The sequence below is a fragment of the Peromyscus californicus genome, unplaced genomic scaffold, assembly GCF_007827085.1.
Source record: "Peromyscus californicus insignis strain IS unplaced genomic scaffold, ASM782708v3 Scaffold_9__1_contigs__length_137607984, whole genome shotgun sequence".
Classification (NCBI taxonomy): domain Eukaryota; kingdom Metazoa; phylum Chordata; class Mammalia; order Rodentia; family Cricetidae; genus Peromyscus; species Peromyscus californicus.
The window spans coordinates 30,904,193-30,922,227 of NW_026294617.1; the positions used below are offsets into that span (position 1 = coordinate 30,904,193).

General features: G+C 38.3%; 1 protein-coding gene across 1 annotated transcript in view; it reads left to right on the forward strand.

The window, feature by feature from the left end:
* The window catches only part of Naa15 (N-alpha-acetyltransferase 15, NatA auxiliary subunit), a 73,416-nt gene that overhangs the window by 49,384 nt on the left and 5,997 nt on the right, over positions 1 to 18,035 (forward strand). Inside the window, exons 13-19 of the mRNA XM_052730087.1 lie at positions 1,290 to 1,418; positions 3,012 to 3,225; positions 7,523 to 7,716; positions 10,290 to 10,398; positions 12,825 to 12,923; positions 16,749 to 16,892; positions 17,686 to 17,783. Of these exons, the coding sequence (XP_052586047.1) occupies positions 1,290 to 1,418; positions 3,012 to 3,225; positions 7,523 to 7,716; positions 10,290 to 10,398; positions 12,825 to 12,923; positions 16,749 to 16,892; positions 17,686 to 17,783 (987 nt within the window). The remainder of the gene's footprint in view (positions 1 to 1,289; positions 1,419 to 3,011; positions 3,226 to 7,522; positions 7,717 to 10,289; positions 10,399 to 12,824; positions 12,924 to 16,748; positions 16,893 to 17,685; positions 17,784 to 18,035) is intronic.

Sequence of the window (18,035 nt, forward strand, 5' to 3'; positions counted from 1 at the left end):
GGTCTCTTAAACACTGAGACATTTTTCCTGCCCCTAAAGTTTGTTGTCAGTATCGAAGTTGTCCAGCTATTAAATTACTGTATTAGAGAAAGAATAGTCAACATTTGATGAAATATTTTCTTTTTATAATGTTGGACAGTGATTTTTTGTTTGTTTGTTTGTCTTTTGAGACAGGGTTTCTATGTAACAGTCCTGGCTGTTCTGGAACTCGATTTGCAAACCAGACTGGTCTCAAATTCGCTGAGATTCACCTTCCTTTGCCTCCCAAGTGCTGGGAATAAAGGTGTGCACCACCTGGGGCTGGAGAGGTGACTCAGTGGTTAAGAGCACTGACTGCTCTTCCAGAGGTCCTGAGTTCAATCCCAGCAACCTCATGGTGGCTCACAACCATCTGTAATGAGATCTGGCACCCTCTTCTGGCCTACAGATATACATGCAGACAGAATACTGTATACATAATAATAAATAAATCTTTTTTTTTTTTTAAAGGTTGTGCACCAACACTGCCCATCCTGGACAATGATTTTTAAAACTGGTTTGTAGTTAACTGGTGGCACACGCCTTTAGGCTCAGCACTCCAGAGGCAGAGGCATGCAGATCTCTGAGTTTGAGGCCAGCATGGCCTATAGAGTGAGTTCCAAGACAGCCAGGGTTATACAGGGGAAGCCTTTCTCAAGATGCCAAAAGAAAAGAAAAGCCAGGTGTGGTGCTGCACACCTGTAATCCTAGCATTCTTAGGAGACAGAGGCAGGCGGATCTCTGTGTTGAAGGCCAGTCTGGTCTACAAAGGGAGTTCTAGGACAGCCAGGGCTACATAGAGAAGCCCTGTCTTGAAAAACTAAAACAAACAAACAATTCCAAACAACTGGCTTGTAATGATTAATGCTGAGAAGAATGTTTTAGGGGTTAAGGGGACTAGTATTTATTACTTATCTGCCATATGCTATTATTTATTATGTTAGTCCCTGCCAGCCAGTTATTGTATACCTTTTTTGGAGTCATTTGCAAAATTATTATCTCTAGTGCTTACAAAGAGAACTTAAGCCAGGCAGTAGTGGCCCACGCCTTTAATACTGGCACTCAGGAGGCAGAGGCAGGCAGATCTCTGAATTTGAGGCCAACCTGGTCTACAGAGCAAATTCCAGGAGAGCCAGGACTACACAGAGAAACCCTGTCTTGGAAAATTATTTCAGAAATATGATGAATTGACTAGTACTCCTTTTTAAATCTTACAATACTGTGCTGTCTTTGGTGGGGATCGTCTGGAGTCACTGTGTGGTTTTCATTAGGAAGGAACATCAGCAGTGGAGAACCTGAATGAAATGCAGTGCATGTGGTTCCAGACAGAGTGTGCCCAGGCATACAGAGCCATGAACAGATTCGGTGAAGCACTTAAAAAGTGTCACGAAATTGAGAGAGTAAGTATCTTACATATGTGAACTTCTCGTGTTGTTTGGTTAGATCTGGAAGCCTTTAGGAAGTCCATGACCCCCCCCCACACACACACATGCGCATTTATAATTCACAGCATGTGATTTTAGAATGAGAAATACCATATTTCAGATTCTAAAAATGAAAGTATTATGCACTGTATTTCTAGCCATCCTCTGTATTATCTTTTATTTAAGAACCATTTTCAAAGACTTGAGGAAACTTTTGTGTCCTGATGATATTTTTAGTGCAGTTTGAACTTTTGGATTGCTGCTGCTTATTCCGTAATACATAAAAGCTCATTGATTGCCGAGTCCTGTTTGTTGTGGTTTAATTCATGCTGTCCACCCTTGATAAAGATTTGAGCTTTGAAGCTTTTTTCTTGTGTTTCTGTGGAGAGTACAATTAATAATTTTCTTATAAAGTCATTGTTTTTCAACCCAGGTATGGTAATGTTTACTTGTAATCCCAGCACTTGGGAGGTAGAGGCAGGAAGATCTGGAGTTCAAGGCCTACTACCACCGTGTGTTTGAGGTTAGCCTGGGCTACATAAGACCCTGTCTGAACTCTACACCACTACCTCCCAAATAAAAGTCATTTTGTTGTTAGTCTTCACTGTAGATTCATTTCCATGACAAGTGTTGGGTGTGTGTGTGGTTTTTGTAGATAAACAGGTTCTATTTTCTTTTCCCCCAGGACAAGGTTTCTCTGTGTAGTTTTGCGCCTTTCCTGGAACTCACTCTGTAGCCCAGGCTGGCCTCGAACTCACAGAGATCCGCCTGCCTCTGCCTCCTGAGTGCTGGGATTAAAGGCGTGCGCCACCACCACCTGGCAACAGGTTCTATTCTTAAATTGACATTTGTAATATCAAGTGTAGATTATCAGTGCTTGGTTGAACTCTGAGGTTGCTGATTTCTTGACTTATTGGCTACTTGATTTTTCATTTACATAGAAACAGCATGCTACATAGAGTTCAGATTTAGAGACTGAAAAAAAAATTACAAAATACTATGTGCTGTAATTCCTGCCATAAGTTTTCTAAATAAAATCTCTGTAGTATATGTGCCAACTATATAACCTCATTATATATACCAATTAGTGGGTAGTTTGTCAGAATAGTTTTACTTAAGTATATGATTAAGGAGGAAAAAAGTATGAATATAGTTGAAGTGTTAGCCCCTGTCATTTAAATTATTCTGTTCCTCTTGTATGTTCTTTGCTAAGTGGTAGCCAACTATATTTTTTTAATGAATTATTATTTTTTATTTTATGTTCATTGGTGTTTGGCCTGTGTGTATGTCTATGTGAGGGTGTTGGATCCTCTGGAATTGGGTTTACAGACAGTTGTGAGCCGCCATGTGGGTGTTGGTCCTCTGCAAAAGCAGCCAGTACTCTTAACCACTGAGTCATTTCTCCAACCTCTGCCAACTGTATTTTCTATTTTATATTAAATCATTGTAATTTTACATTTTTTATTAATTTTTCATTCTAATGAAGCAAGTAATTCCAAGGTTTTGCTTTTACTGTTTTCTTAGACAATGCTATACTCCAGTATGATAATAAAAAGATAATTTTGTTAGCATTTTATAGAAATCACCGATGACCAGTTTGATTTTCATACGTACTGTATGAGGAAGATTACCCTTAGATCATATGTGGACTTATTAAAACTAGAAGATGTACTTCGGCAGCATCCATTTTACTTCAAAGCAGCAAGAATTGCTATTGAGATCTATTTGAAGCTTCATGACAACCCTCTTACAGATGAGAATAAAGAACACGAAGCTGATACAGGTATAACATTCAAAGATTTATCAGTATTTACTCTTTATGGGTACTTATGTTCATGAATAATGTAGTTTCTCCCACCCCCAGAGATATTATTGAGTATCTTGGTGGGAGGTTGTTATCCAAGACTAGAAAATGATGGGTATTTTGTTAATTTGTCTAAGCAGTAGAAGGAAAATACCACTTTTATGCTTCCAAAATAAGTTAGACATAGACTTAATTTGGTGTTTGATTTTGATTTTAGAGTTTTGTTTTGGTATTTGAGAGGCAACTAAGGATCTAATCTAGTGCCTTTTCCTATCAGGCATCTATTACTGAGCTGCTTTAGCCAGGGCTTTAATTTATGATTAGATGTTTTTATCTAACGAGCTTGAATTGCCTAAGTTTCACATTTAATATCAGGTTTACTCAGATAACTATAATACTATAATTGCTGGCCATATAATTAGAGTGGAAACTCTACATTAGTGTTGACTCTTTAGTATAACTTGGTACTCCTTCAAAAAAAATAAACAATCCAGTTATATTGGTTTGGTCCATGCATTTGTGTGTGCGTTGGTTCTGTCTTTCCACCATGTGAGTTGTAAGACTTGGCACAAGTTCCCTTATCCCCTGAGCCACCTCACTTGATCTAGTCATTCCTTTTTGAGTAGCAGTTTGTAATTAACCCAGTGAAAGATACATTTTGCTTGAACATTAAAGTCCAGCTTAGAATTAAACTAGAAAAAATTCTCAGAAAAGATGGCTCACACCTGCAATCTAAGGACTCAGGAAAGTCATGGGGAGTTCAAGGTCAGTCTGGCCTATAGAATGAGAACTTGTCTTGAAAAAATAAGATTTTTTTGTTTTGTTTTTTCGAGACAGGGTTTTTCTGTGTAACAGTCCCAGCTGTCCTGGAACTCACTCTGTAGACCAGGCTAGCCTTGAACTCGGAGATCTGCTTGCTGCTGCCTCCTGATTACTGGAATTAAAGGTGTGTGCTACCACCACCTGGTGAAAAAAATAAGATTTAAAAAAAAAAAAGAAGCCTAGAAAAATTGTTGTGACTCATCCTTTCACTCATTTTTGTTTAACCATTTTTTAGTAAGGTATCAAGGTTTCTAGGGAGAAGTCATCCCATCTCAAAGTAAAAGTACTCTTTCATATATGATATGTATTTATTATATGTATAAATATTTTTAACTTATGACAGTTTTACTGTAGTGAACTGACATGAGTCCTTCTAAGATAATGGCAAGTACATATGGCCACAACCAGGCGTGGAGACAGAAAAGAGAATTTGGACTTCAAGGCTAGTTTATAACATGCTCAATGATAGCTTAGATTACATAGTGTATTAGTTAGGGTTTCCTTTGCTGTGAAGAGACACCATGACCAAGGTAACTCTTAGAAGGAAAACATTTAATTGTGGTTGGCTTATAGTTCGGAGGTTTAGTCCATTATCGTCATGGCAGGAAGCATGGTGGCATGCAGGCAGACACAGTGCTGGAGAAGAGCTGAGAGTTCTCTCTCTATCTGGTTCCCCAAGCAGCAGGAAGTGAGTGAGCCACTAGGCCTACCTTGAGTTTCTGAGACCTCAAAGCCCACCCAAGTGACAGGCTTCTTCCAGTAAGGCCACACCTTCTAGTAGTGCCACTCCCCATGGGCCTGTTGGGGCCATTTTTATTCAAACCACCACACATAGACCCTGTGCCAGAAGAGCCAAAAGTTGGATCGTAGCTCAGTTGATAGATTTCTTTTCTAGCATGTGTAAGGCACTATAAAAATATAGTCCCATCTGTAAAATCTACATTGTGATCTGGCTTTGATAAAATGTTACTAGAGCATAATGAAACCTATCCTTTTTAATGTCATCTGTGCTGCGTTCATGTTTCAGCTGGTTAGTTATGAGAGCTTTACTTATAAAATTGAAAATACTTGGTATGTTGCCTACTGCCTGAAAAATGTGCTGATGTTAGCATAGTATTATCTATAGCTTGTATGTACTGCATCATTGGAAATCTTAAGAGTCTGGAGTCAGCCTGAAGTAGGCCTAAATCCTTGCCTTGTCTTTCATTGTCTCTTTAACTCCCCTGCCTCCCCAAAATCTCCAGATCCTTAGTTTTCTAATGTCTATCCATATTGTCAGGATTGTTTCATGGCCCTCTTTAACTACTGTGTCCTTAGTATTTTAAATACCTTACATTAAATGGCATAGTATTTGCATAAAACCCATTCACTTGGTTTAAATTATCTTTGGATTACCTATAGTACCTTGTGTGATGATTCATTTTGGATGTACTATGAATGGTTTTTTTATTTAGGGACTGCAGACAGAGGGAAAGTCTACATGTATCAACATAATTTTTATTATTTTTGGCTTTTTTGAGATAGATCTCACTCAGTAGCCCAGGCTATTCTGGAACTCACTAAAAAAAATCTGTTTTAGGCTGCAAAGGAAGATTGTTTGGAGAGAAGGAAAAAAACAAAAACCCATATAAACAAACAGCATTTATTTGCAGCTAAATGGTTTCACCATCTTTCTCCTGCTTGTAAAAATATGAGCGTCTAGCTGGGCAGTGGTGGCACATGCCTTTAATCTCAGCACTTGGGAGATAGAGAGAGGCAGGCAAATCTCTTGAGTTCTAGGCCAGCCTGGTCTACAGAGCAAATTTCAGGACAGCCAGAGCTACACACAGAAAAACCCTGTCTTGAAATCACAAACACAAAAATAAACAAAAAAAATGAAAGTCTAAAGGTCTCTTTATTTTACAGGGTTTCTTTTGAGTTCTAATTCAATGTGATTCTGCCTATACAGTTCTATTAAGAACATGGTGGCTGTTTGTGTAAATTTTGTTGTTAGAGTCCACACATACCTTTACTGTCTTTTTTGTTGTATTCTTCAGGGTGAATGTTCCTCTTAGGTACTCTCTGAGTCCTGGATTTTAATGTCCAACCTTTTGCTTTTGTTTTGGCTTCCTGGTACTTTAGATTCTTTCTCTCATTCTCTAGGACAGCAAGAAGAAGCAGGTGTTATATTCTGTTTGGATTAGAAATCACTTTAGCTAGGTCACTTAGTTTTTTTATTGTGTTTTGTGGCACTATTGATAAGCTTCCCACCATGTTCACTTAAGCCTGCTTTTCCTCGAGGCCCTTTATTTCTCTTTCTCTCTACCCCTTCCTTCTTATTCTTTTCTTTTTCTTTCTTTTTTTTTTTTTTTTTCTTTATATGAGTCTCACTATATAGCCCTTGCTATCCTGGCTCACTGTATAGACCAGGCTAGTCTTGAATTTACAGAGATTCCTGCTTCTTCTGTCTTCCAAGTGCTAGGATTATAGGCATGTGCCACCACTCTCTGCTCAAAAAGAAACAACAACAACAAAAGAAAAAACCAAAAATGTGTCAGATCATTCTATTATAGTGTTATTTAATATGTAAACAATGTTACTATACACAAAATAAAGTTGATTTAGAATAAATAAAATAATTAAGAGCAGGGAGCAGTTAAGCTCATGTGCTGCTCTTAGAGAGGACCCAAGTTGGCTTGCCAGCGCCCATCTTGGGTGGCTCAAAATTGCCTGTGTCTCTGGCTCCAGGGTGTCTGACGTTGTCTTTTGGCCTTTGTAGGTATTGCATTGACATGCACCCCACCCCCTCCACATACATACATTTTAAATAAATAAATAGTTATATAACTAAAACCTTTAGGGGTAAAAACTAGACCCTGGTGAGATAGCTCAGCAGTTAAGAGTGCTTGCTACTCCTGCATAAGATCAGAGATTGGTTCCTATGGCCACTCCTGTTTTAGGGGCTACAATGCTCTCTTCTGACCTGAGGGCATTGGTTATACACATAGTGCACATAACATAAATACAGACAATACATCCTGTCTTAGTCATTGTTTTATTGCTGTGAAGAGACCTATGACCACGATATCTATTTTAAAAGAAACATTTAAGAGAGCTTGCTTCCAGTTTTACTCTGTTATCATCATGGTGGGGAGTATGGTGGTAGGCATAGTCATGAAATAGTTGAGAGCTGTATCCTGATACTTAGGCAGCAGGCAGAGCAGAGGGGAGGTTAGTACTGGCATGGGCTTTTGAAACCTCAAAGCCCACCCCTAGTGATGCATTTCCTTCAATAAGGCCTTACCTCCTAATCCTTCTCAAATGTTCCACTCTGATGACTAAGCATTCAAATATGCCTGTGGGGGCCGTTCTTACTCAACCACCACACCTATACCTATAAAATTAAATTGTGAACATTTCTAAGGTAGTTAAAATGACTTATTTAGTTAACGTGCTTATAATTCTATTAACACAGCAAACATGTCTGACAAAGAGTTAAAGAAACTACGTAATAAACAAAGAAGAGCTCAAAAGAAAGCCCAGATAGAAGAAGAGAAAAAAAATGCAGAAAAAGAAAAGCAGCAGAGAAATCAGAAAAAGAAAAAAGATGATGACGATGAGGAAATTGGAGGCCCCAAAGAAGAACTTATCCCAGAGAAATTGGCCAAGGTATTTCATAGTCGTGCTTAGCGCAAGTGAGTGAGTGCCACGGCAGGCTTCTGCCGTTGAAAATTTAGTTCCATTATGTGTTTATTTGCTTGTGTGCTTTTTGCAGATGTGTATGTGTGTATGTATATGACTGACTGTGCTTGTAGAGGTTAGAGGACAACTTGGGGTCAGGCTCAGCTAGGCTACCTAACCAAGACCCTGCCTGAAAACATTGTTTTTCAGGCTTTATTCTTGAAATCCAGACTCTTATTTGTGAATTTTAACCATTGAGCCCAAACCTAGATACTTACTATCACATGAGTTACTTTGATTAATAACCTACTTTTCTTTTGACCACAGGAATAATATTCCATGGGGTTAGTAATTGTATAACTCATTGTGTTAAATGAATAGAATAAGCACATTTTAGCATCACTAGTCACTTGAAATCTGACATTTTTTTCACTGCCTTATGTAAGATAATTAGGATATGAAAGGAACAGTTGGAGAAAAACATTTAGAATTATTTTTAATGATTTGTTTGTCTATTTATTTATTATGTATACAGTGTTCCTCCTGCATGTATGCCTGTAGGCCAGAAGGGGACACCAGATCTCATTCTAGATGATTGTGAGCCGCCATGTGGTTGCTGGGAACTGAACCCAGGTCCTCTGGAAGATCAGCTAGTGCTCCTAACCTCTGAGCCATCTCTCCAGTCCCTACATTTAGAATTATACAGGGCAAGTGGTCAGTACCTTCTCTTAGACATAGCACAAGTGGTATAAGAAAGAACAATGTGGTTTGACTCTTCCATGGGAATATTTGCATGTTTTTACAGTATGTAACTACTGGGACGGAACAGCGTTTTCTGAGCTCTCTGCAAAGCAGAACTGCTGTGCCAGGCCTCCTTTAGAAGGTTTTCCTGAGTCTGGGCTGCAGTGTTGTTTTTGTACCAGATATTACAATATGGTCTAATGATTGTTAGTAGTTAGGGTTGTAGAGTTTCAGAACTGAGTGTTTCTGAGTGCGTTGTTTGAGAGAAACGCAGTAAAAGGAACCCCTCTCATAGATTGTTCCTCACTTCATAGTATTATTACCTGCTCGGAACACAAGACTCTTCTCTTCCTAGTTTAAGTACCTCAAAGATGCCCTTATCCGGTAGCATTCACACTTACCTGGTAGTGGCAAGGTCAGACTACAGCAAGCCATCATAATTATTAGTTGCAACTTGAAGGCTATTGTAAAAGTTGCTGCCAAATCTGGGTAAATAGCCTAAAGTGCTGTGTGTGTGTGTGTGTGTGGTGTGTGTGTATCAGAAATTTAGTGTTGATTAACTCAAGGTATCATGTGTATAACAGAACAAAAACCATTAAATCATCAGTAATTCTACCCACAGAAAAATGGAAAATGGCATGGGATTAGTTAATAAGTTTGGTACTCAGTCAGCTAAGGATAAATCTGAATCAGTTTTGATAAAAGTTTATTTCTTTTTTTGAGGGGCGGGGGTTTTGAGACAGGGTTTCTCTGTGTAGCTTTGTGCCTTTCCTGGAACTCACTTGGTAGCCCAGGCTGGCCTCGAACTCACAGAGATCCACCTGGCTCTGCCTCCCGAGTGCTGGGATTAAAGGCGTGCGCCACCACCTCCCAGCAAGTTTATTTATTTCTATTGAGCAGGAGCTCACTAGCACAGGCCATCTTCAAGCTTGTGCTAATCCTCCTTCCTAAGACTCAAGTGCTAGAATTACAGGCATGAGCCACCATACCCAGCATACAATCTTCAAATTTTTAAATTGCCTTGAAATCTAATCTTCGTAAGACATACTGTATAGGAGTATATCTTTCTGTCTCCCAGCATAGCAACAAAATAAAGTCTAAATTATTTCTCTAGTTTAGCATGGGTTGGTAATTTGTATTCATGAATTCTTTGTGTACTGTTCATATTTCTCTTCATACTTTCCAAGGACCATCAAACTATAGTGTTCTTTCTATATAAGTAAACCTTTTCTTTAAGATTTATTTTATGCGTATGAATATTTTTCTTGTGTGTATGTCTGTGCACCACAGAAGTTCCTGGTGCCAGCAGAGATAAGAAGAGGGTATTGGATCCCCTAGAACTGGAGTTAACACATGGTTATAAACCCTGGTGTGAGTGCTGTGAACCAAACCTGGGTCCTCTGCAAGAACAGCAATTGCTCTTAACTACTGAGCCATCTCTCCAGCCCTAGTCAGTCATTTTTACTGCTCTTCTAGAGGGCAATCACCCATTCAGTGGCTTATAGCTGTCTGAACTCCAGTCCCAGGATATCCCACACTCTTCTGGCTTCTGAGGGCACTGCACACATATGATGTACAGGCACACATGCAGACAACACCAATGTTCATAAAAATAGTAAGATTTTTAAAAAAAATTAAGAGTTCTAGAGTTGAAAATTGCCTTTGTGTAGATTGTGGGAGGTTAAAATTTGACAGTATGTTTCTGGGTAACTGGTAAGTGCCTTTTTATTTTTTATTTTTGGCAAAAGAAAACAGCAGTGTAAAATTCATATTCCTCAAGAATCTTACTTCCTTTTGTGTAATGTCTTTTATTTTGGTAGGTTGAAACTCCATTGGAAGAAGCTATTAAGTTTTTAACACCGTTGAAGAATTTGGTGAAGAACAAGATAGAAACTCATCTTTTTGCCTTTGAGATTTACTTTAGGAAAGGTAGGCTGTTAGGGTACAGTGGCCTGATCAGACTGTCACTCCATTGCTTAGGGTTAGTGTCACCCACCACTGTTGTTTTTTTTTTTTGGCAGATGCCAGTATAATTTCCTCATAGAAATGCATGCTGTGCACAGAATGTTGTGGGGAAATGCAGTGATGTATTTGACCTCTTAGGGAACACAAAGCCCAGCAGACATACACACACACCTAGGATGAAGTCAGAGAGAGTGATCATCATGTGTGATTCAAGGAGAGAACTGAGGAGTTTGTGATGGAAATACTTCAAAGAAATGGAAAGCGAAGAAGAGTGGGTGACACAGTTAAGCAGCAAATAAGTTTTAGCTATTGTGAGTTGATGTCATAAATGGAAACTAGTCTCTGAGCTGGATCTTAAAGGATAGCTCATGATTCTGAAGGAAAGAGCATCCACTAAAAACACCAGAAAGTGTCAACAGTGTTGGTGTCTGTATTTTTTGGAGGGGCCAGGAGAATGGCCTTGTCTTTCACATTTAGAATACTCATGTGTATACACACACACACACACACACACACACACACACACACACACACACACACACACAATTTCATAGTGTTGAGTTTATGTAACTCAGTTCATTGGGAAAGTTTATTATGATAGTATGAATTGAAGTGAAAAGAAACTGATTATTAGTCAGATCAAAGTAAGGCTGTTAGATCAAAAAGTAGTTGTTATGAAGCTGGGATGAGGTTCATACTTGTAGTCCCAGCCACTGGGAAGTTGAGGCAGGAGGGTTATGGCCCATTAGTTCAAGGCCGGCGTGGACAATACAAATAGACTGTAATGTAACTTTTATTTTGGAATAGGATGCAAAACTTAGTATTAATTGAATGTTTGTTTATTGAGAAAGTCCCTGTGTTCCCCTGGCTAGCCTGGAACTCAGTTTGTAGATCAGGCTAGACTAGATCCTTCTGCCTTTGCTTTCTGAGTCTGGGATCATGAATGTGTGTCAGCATGCCTAGCTGTTAATATATTTATATAAATATATAATATAGAAATGGCTAGGAAGAAATAGGTCAAAAGAGAACAATTGTTTCTTGATAGATTTTTAAGTAGTTAAAATTTATCTTAACTATATTTCCTATTTTTCACAATTAAATTAAGTTTTTTAAATAGGTAATTTTCACATTTAACAGTTAAACTGCCCCCCCCCCCTTTTTTGCAGGAGTTGGGGGGAATAGGATTTCACTATGAGCCATGGCTGGCCTGGAATTCATAGAGGTCTCACGTGCTCTTTCCTCCTAGGTGCTAGGCTTAAAGGGGTGCACCACTGTGTCTGGCTAACCCAGTTCTTTTTAAAATTAATCTTCGAGGGCCAGCAAGATGGCTCATCAGGTACCCCCAAGCTGGACAATTGAGTTCAACCCCAGAACCCATTTGGAAGAAGGAGAAAACTGACTCCTACTGCAGTTCTCTGACCTCCACAAGCACACACAAAATTAGTCAGTCAGTCAATACAATTCTTAGTCCATTATAGCAACTGCTCCTGTAATCTCAGCAGGAGGCGCTTGAGTTCGAGGCCAGCCAAAACACAGTGAGATCCTTATGTCTAAAATGTAAATAAAAAACAAAAATGTTTTTAGGTGGCACCCCGAGATACACTAAAGTTACCCTGTTTAAAGGGGTAATGAAAGGCTCTGTTCATTTGGCTTCTTGGCTGTGTTCTAATCTCAAAGGGGCCTCAGCATCTTGCAGTACTATCTAGTAGATAATGATAAAGAGCATGGCAGGAATTTTAGTATTTTCTGAGTTTTGAGGCCATGGGAAAGGAATTGTTTTAGAAGAACTTAGGGTATTATACTTTGATATTTGAAGCATGATACCAAGTTAGGAAAGTCTCAACAAAGAGGTGACTATCAAGAAGACTCAGTGTAAGTTTCTGTTTAACAGGTGGAGACACCGCTGAGACTTGGGAAAGGTAAGCAGATGGGAATAGGGATAGTGTAGAGCAATTAGAAAACATAGCCTGCCTGGGTAGATGCATCCAGAGGTGGCAGAGGAGTCAGGGATGGACAGAGGAATGGTCAGGTGGAAGGAACGGTGTGTCTCAGAACACAGGAAAGGAGGAGATACAAGAGTTTTTCTAAGTAATGGAACATGTCTGTCTGTTTTGATTAAAGGAAGCTAGAAACGAAATGTTGCTGTTTTTATGATACTAGTTCATATACCACAGAATGTTGTGTAAGTTATTTTGTGGAGCCACTTGAAGAGTGACACATGAACAGAACTGACATGTAGCCAATTGGAAGGAAAGTGTTTGCTTCAAAGGTGTTAGAACTCGAATGTGCTTGAGTCTAAATCCACTTTTTGTGTTTCTAAGGTCCATGGCCCTTCCAGGAAGGACAACTTATTTATCAAATTATCAAAATACTATTTTTTCTTTTTGTAGAAAAGTTTCTTTTGATGCTACAATCAGTAAAGCGGGCATTTGCTATTGATTCTAGTCATCCCTGGCTTCATGAATGCATGATTCGACTCTTTAATTCTGGTAGGTTTTTATTCCCGTACTGCACATATTTGACTAGTAGTTGGTAATGAGTGTAGGACTGGGGATGGTTTACTGGATCAGAGATTTTGCTGCTTCTCCAGAGGACTTGAGTTTGATTTACAGGACCCACATTAGACAAATACCTCTAACTCAAGCTCTGGGCTACCAGTGCCATTTTTTGGCCTTTAGTGGCACCTATGTATCCACATACATAAGTAAAAACAAATAATAAATATTAAAAGTAAAAAGAATCTGAACATAACCTCAAAGTCATTTTAAAGGTATTACATATTTAGTTAGCTGAGAGAAAAACAGGGTTCTTTTGTGATAAAGAACTTTATTTTAAGGCCTTAAATGCTATGTAGTGTTAGTATAGAATTGTTTGGTTCAAGTATTTGAGAATGATTTTTGGCTCTCTTTCTCCATTTCTGTAGTGGGGATTGAACCTAGACCTTGTGCGTGGTAGGCAAAGCACCCTTCTACTGAGATGCAACCCATCTATAAGTAATTTTATTACTTTAAAATAGTCATCTGAAAAACAAAAAAACAATCGTGTGCTTTTCAGTTGTTTTGACAATCAGATCAATCCATTAGTGTCGGGTGTGTATTAGATACATAGAGAAAAATACTTTTGAAGCCCCTTGCCTCCATCTGGGATAGAAGTGTTGGGGTTCCAGATGTGCCTGACTGTATCTGGCTCTTTAACCCAAGTTTCAGGAATTGAGCTCAGGTCCACAGGCGTGTTTGTCAAGTGCTTTTACTTACTAAGTCATCTCCCTCTGTGTGTGTGTGTGTGTGTGTGTGTGTGTATGCATATATGTGTGTGTGTGTGTGTGTGTGTGTGTGTGTGTTTTTCAAGACAAGGCTTCTCTGTGTAGCTTTGGTGCCTGTCCTGGATCTCACTCTGTAGACCAGGCTGGCCTCAAACTCAACAGAGATTGCCTGGCTCTGCCTCCCGAGTGCTGGGATTAAAGGTATGCACTACTACTGCCTTATTTTGCTCTTTTTAACAATAATCATTTAATATTTTATACTACAACCTTAAAGTGAGTACTCACTAATCCCACGTAAAATATGAAAATTCTCTACCCATATTAACATTGCCAACAATCCTGAGGCTCCGATACTTAATTCTACTATCTACTGAGAAGCTAATGGCATAAACCAAGTATGATTTCAGTTTTAAGATGTTAGAGGAACCAAATCAAAGTTCATTTGAAAATGGTTGTTTGTTTGTTTTTGTTTTTACCTGACATCTTACTGGTGATTACTTTTCCTTGATTTATGAGATTTGCTACCCTACCATGGAAGGTATTCACGGTTTTTTATATATATATTCTGTCCACTAATCATTAGCAATAAATTGTTGTGTAGTAAGCCTAATGATTGAGCTTTCACCTAAGATATAAGTAAAATTTCATTACATAGAATTCATAGAATTTTTTTTATTGTTGCTTTAAATATTTATTTTATTAATAAATAGACCTTGCTGTTCTAGAACTCATTGTGTAGACCAGGCTGGCCTAAAACACACACAGAGATCTTCCTACCTAGGATTAAAGGCATGTGCCACTTGTATTTGTTTGTTTGTTTGTTTATTTACTCATTTATTTATATTTGATGTGTATGTGTAAGTATGTATATGCATTTTGTGCATACCTGGTACCTATAGAAGCCAGAAGAGGATGCCAGGAACAGAACCCATATTCTCTGCAAGACAGTAAGAGTGCTTTACCATGGAGCCATCTCTCTGGCTCCCAAATAACAGTTTAAGTTTGCTCAGTAGCTGGGGTTTTGTTGCTGCTGGTGCCTTTAGTTTGTGTCCTTTGGCTTATTCATAGTTTGGTGCATGAGGGAACAGATAATTGTCCCTTCATGGAGAACACAGCTACAGTGTACAGGAGTCATTTTTTCTGTTTTTCTCATTTCCCTTGTCTTTTTTGTGAGACAGGGTCTTACTAGGTAGTTCTTTCTATTTTTCTCATTTCCCTTGCCTTTTTTGTGAGACAGGGTCTTACTAGGTAGTTCTGGCTCATCTGGAATTTCCTATGCTGGCCTTGAACTCACAAAGCTTTGCCTGCCTCCGCCTCCTGGCCACCACCACACCTAGCTTACTAATTTTAGAACTGAATAGGCCTCAAGGTTTGTTTGTTGTGTGTGTGTGTGTGTGTGTGTGAAATTACTAAGTGAGGATAGTTTTTGCAAATGGCTGTTAGTCAGGTTAGGGGTTTTCTTTTAAAAATTTATGTGCATGTGTGCCAGCACCATAGAGTACATGCAAAGGTCAGGGGACAATTGTGAGAGCTGTGTATGCTCTGAGAATCATTAAGTTGTTAACTTTGCAGCAAGCACCTTTACCCTCCAGGTCATCTTTCAGGCCTGAAGATAGGGTAATTTTTACGTGTATAGATAATACATTTTAAATTTTATGGTGTGTTTTATTTTCTTCCAGTTTTTCTCCTCCCGAGGGAAAATAAGTTAAAAACAATAATGAAAACAGTTATCCCTCCTTCCAAAAGTAATGCAAGCTGTACAGTTGCTTTCTGTTTGTATATAAAGGACAAGGTCTCTCTGTGTAACAGCCCTGGATGTCTTGGAACTTGATTTGTAGACCAGGCTGGCTTCTAAGTCAGAGAAATCTGCCTGTCTCTGCCTGCCAAGTGCTGGGATTAAAGGCCTTCAACACCATCACCCAGCTAGAATTTACTTTTTATCTTACAGAAGATAGTATTCATCGAAATTAGCTAAGTCTATTTTAATAGCTTTTATTCCTTTTCTGCTCTTCCTTCCTGAAAAATAAGCCTTGATAAATGGTAAAGTGTTAAAAGTACAACTATAATGAAGGGTAAAGTTTTTAGTAACTTAATTGAGCCACTTAGCTTCATAAAATAAATGCTATTTAACTAACCAATAGCATATCAGTGAATTATTTGATTTATGATTATGTGTAGGCTGTTTCTTTCTTTTTTTAAGATTTATTTACTTATTATGTATGCAGTGTTCTTCCCCCATGTATGCCTGCATGCCAGAAGAGGGCACCAGATCTCATTCTAGATGGTTGTGAGCCACCATGTGGTTGGTGGGAATTGAACTCAGGACCTCTGGAAGAACAACTAGTGATCTTAACTTCTTAGTGTTCATTTCTTTCAAACTCGGGATAATAATTCATTAATGGAATGCATTACTATCATTTGAAAAGCAAATAGAAATAAATACATAGAAAATGTCAGTATATATATTGCACACATTGAGGATATGGGATATATGTATGTTACATATATGTTTAGCTGCAATAAAAATTTGAAATTGATCAACAGTTTTTTTTGTGGTTTTTTTCTTTTTTTTGAGACAAGGTTTCTCTGTAGTTTTGGTGCCTGTCCTGGATCTCGCTCTGTAGACCAGGATGGCCTCAAACTCACAGAGATCTGCCTGGTGCTTCTTCCCAAGTGCTGGGATTAAAGGTGTGCGCCATTACCGCCCGGCGATCAGCAGAGTTTTTAACTGAGGAAAATCTACTTATTGTTTTCAAAAGTATAGTAAAATAATAAGTATAATTTATTGAATACCAATTACATATTTAGAACTTTGACACACAGTAGCTTTTCCTTAAGCAGTCTTCTAGGTTACTTCTTACCCACTTTCAAGTTTATTTTAAAGTGAATAGCTCCATCCACAGTTCCTGAAGATTAAGGTTGATGAAGTTAGTCCTATTTCATTTTTGCTTTAACTAGTAAAGGCTCCTTGGGCTTAGAGGATGAAGAACTATTATAAGCTTTATCAGAGTATCTAACTGCTAAGAGAGTTGTCTTTTTAATTTCTTAACAGTGTGTGAAAGTAAAGACTTACCTGAAACAGTTAGAACAGTATTAAAACAAGAAATGAATCGTCTTTTTGGAGCAACAAATCCAAAGAATTTTAATGAAACTTTTCTGAAAAGGAATTCGGATTCATTGCCACATAGATTATCAGGTAATCATTTTATTTGGTCCTTCTGGTAGCCTTCTTGAACAACTTTAGTGCTTTAGTGAATCACTGTCAATGTATGGTATAGATTTTGCTCAAAATGGCAATGTGCACTATACTTTTTAATACTAGGAAAACAGCATTTAGTTGCTTCTTCTATATTTAAAATTTTTGTGAAGCAGAATTGTTATAGTAAAACCAGATACATTGTTACTACTAGTTCAGAACCAACATTATAAATAAATAAATACAACTGACTTTTTAAATGTGTGGGGGGGGGCAGGTAAAGACTCATTGTGTACCCATTCCTGACCTGGAAGTCACTATGTAGACAAGGCTAGCCTCTAATTCACAGAGATCTGCCTGCTTCTGCCTCCAAGTGCTGGGACTGAAGGCATGAGGCAGCTTTTGTCTCATGGCTGTTTCTCTCATTGCCTTTTCCCACATGAAATTACTGAACCATTTCCCCTTGGCTACCAGTTATTGTATTTATTTTAGTAGGAAAGTGATTCACAGTCTCATTACACCAAGACAAGTATTAGAGTATTTGTATTGCTTCATGTTTTTTATTATGCATGGTTTACTAACATTTTATTCCATTGGGTGGATCTTTTATGTAACCTAGTCTTTTCTCCTACTTTAGACAATCCAACCCTCGGGGGTGTTGTAATAACAGTGTCTCCCATGACTATATCATGTTGCATTGCTTGAGCATACCTTCTATTTTATATCTGAATAAATAAATGCCAAGACTTGGTTCAAGGTTTCTAAACTAAGATACCTCTTTCCTCCCATTTAGCTGCCAAAATGGTGTATTATTTAGATTCTTCTAGTCAGAAACGAGCAATAGAGCTGGCAACAACACTTGATGGGTCCCTCACCAACAGAAACCTTCAGGTAATGGGGTCTACCTACTGATTTTAAGTAATCACTCTCTAAGAGAAACTTACCTACTCTTCCACTTCTCTCTAAAAGTGTTGAGGGGCTGTGTGCGTATGTTTGTTTTTGTGTTCTTGTACACAGGTATACCAGGTTAGTTGGTACTTAGTAACTAGTTTCATGTACATAACTTGAAATAACTTTATTTAGAAATATGTTATGATGAAATTACATGTACTCAGGCTAGAGAGATAGCTCAGTAGTTAAGAG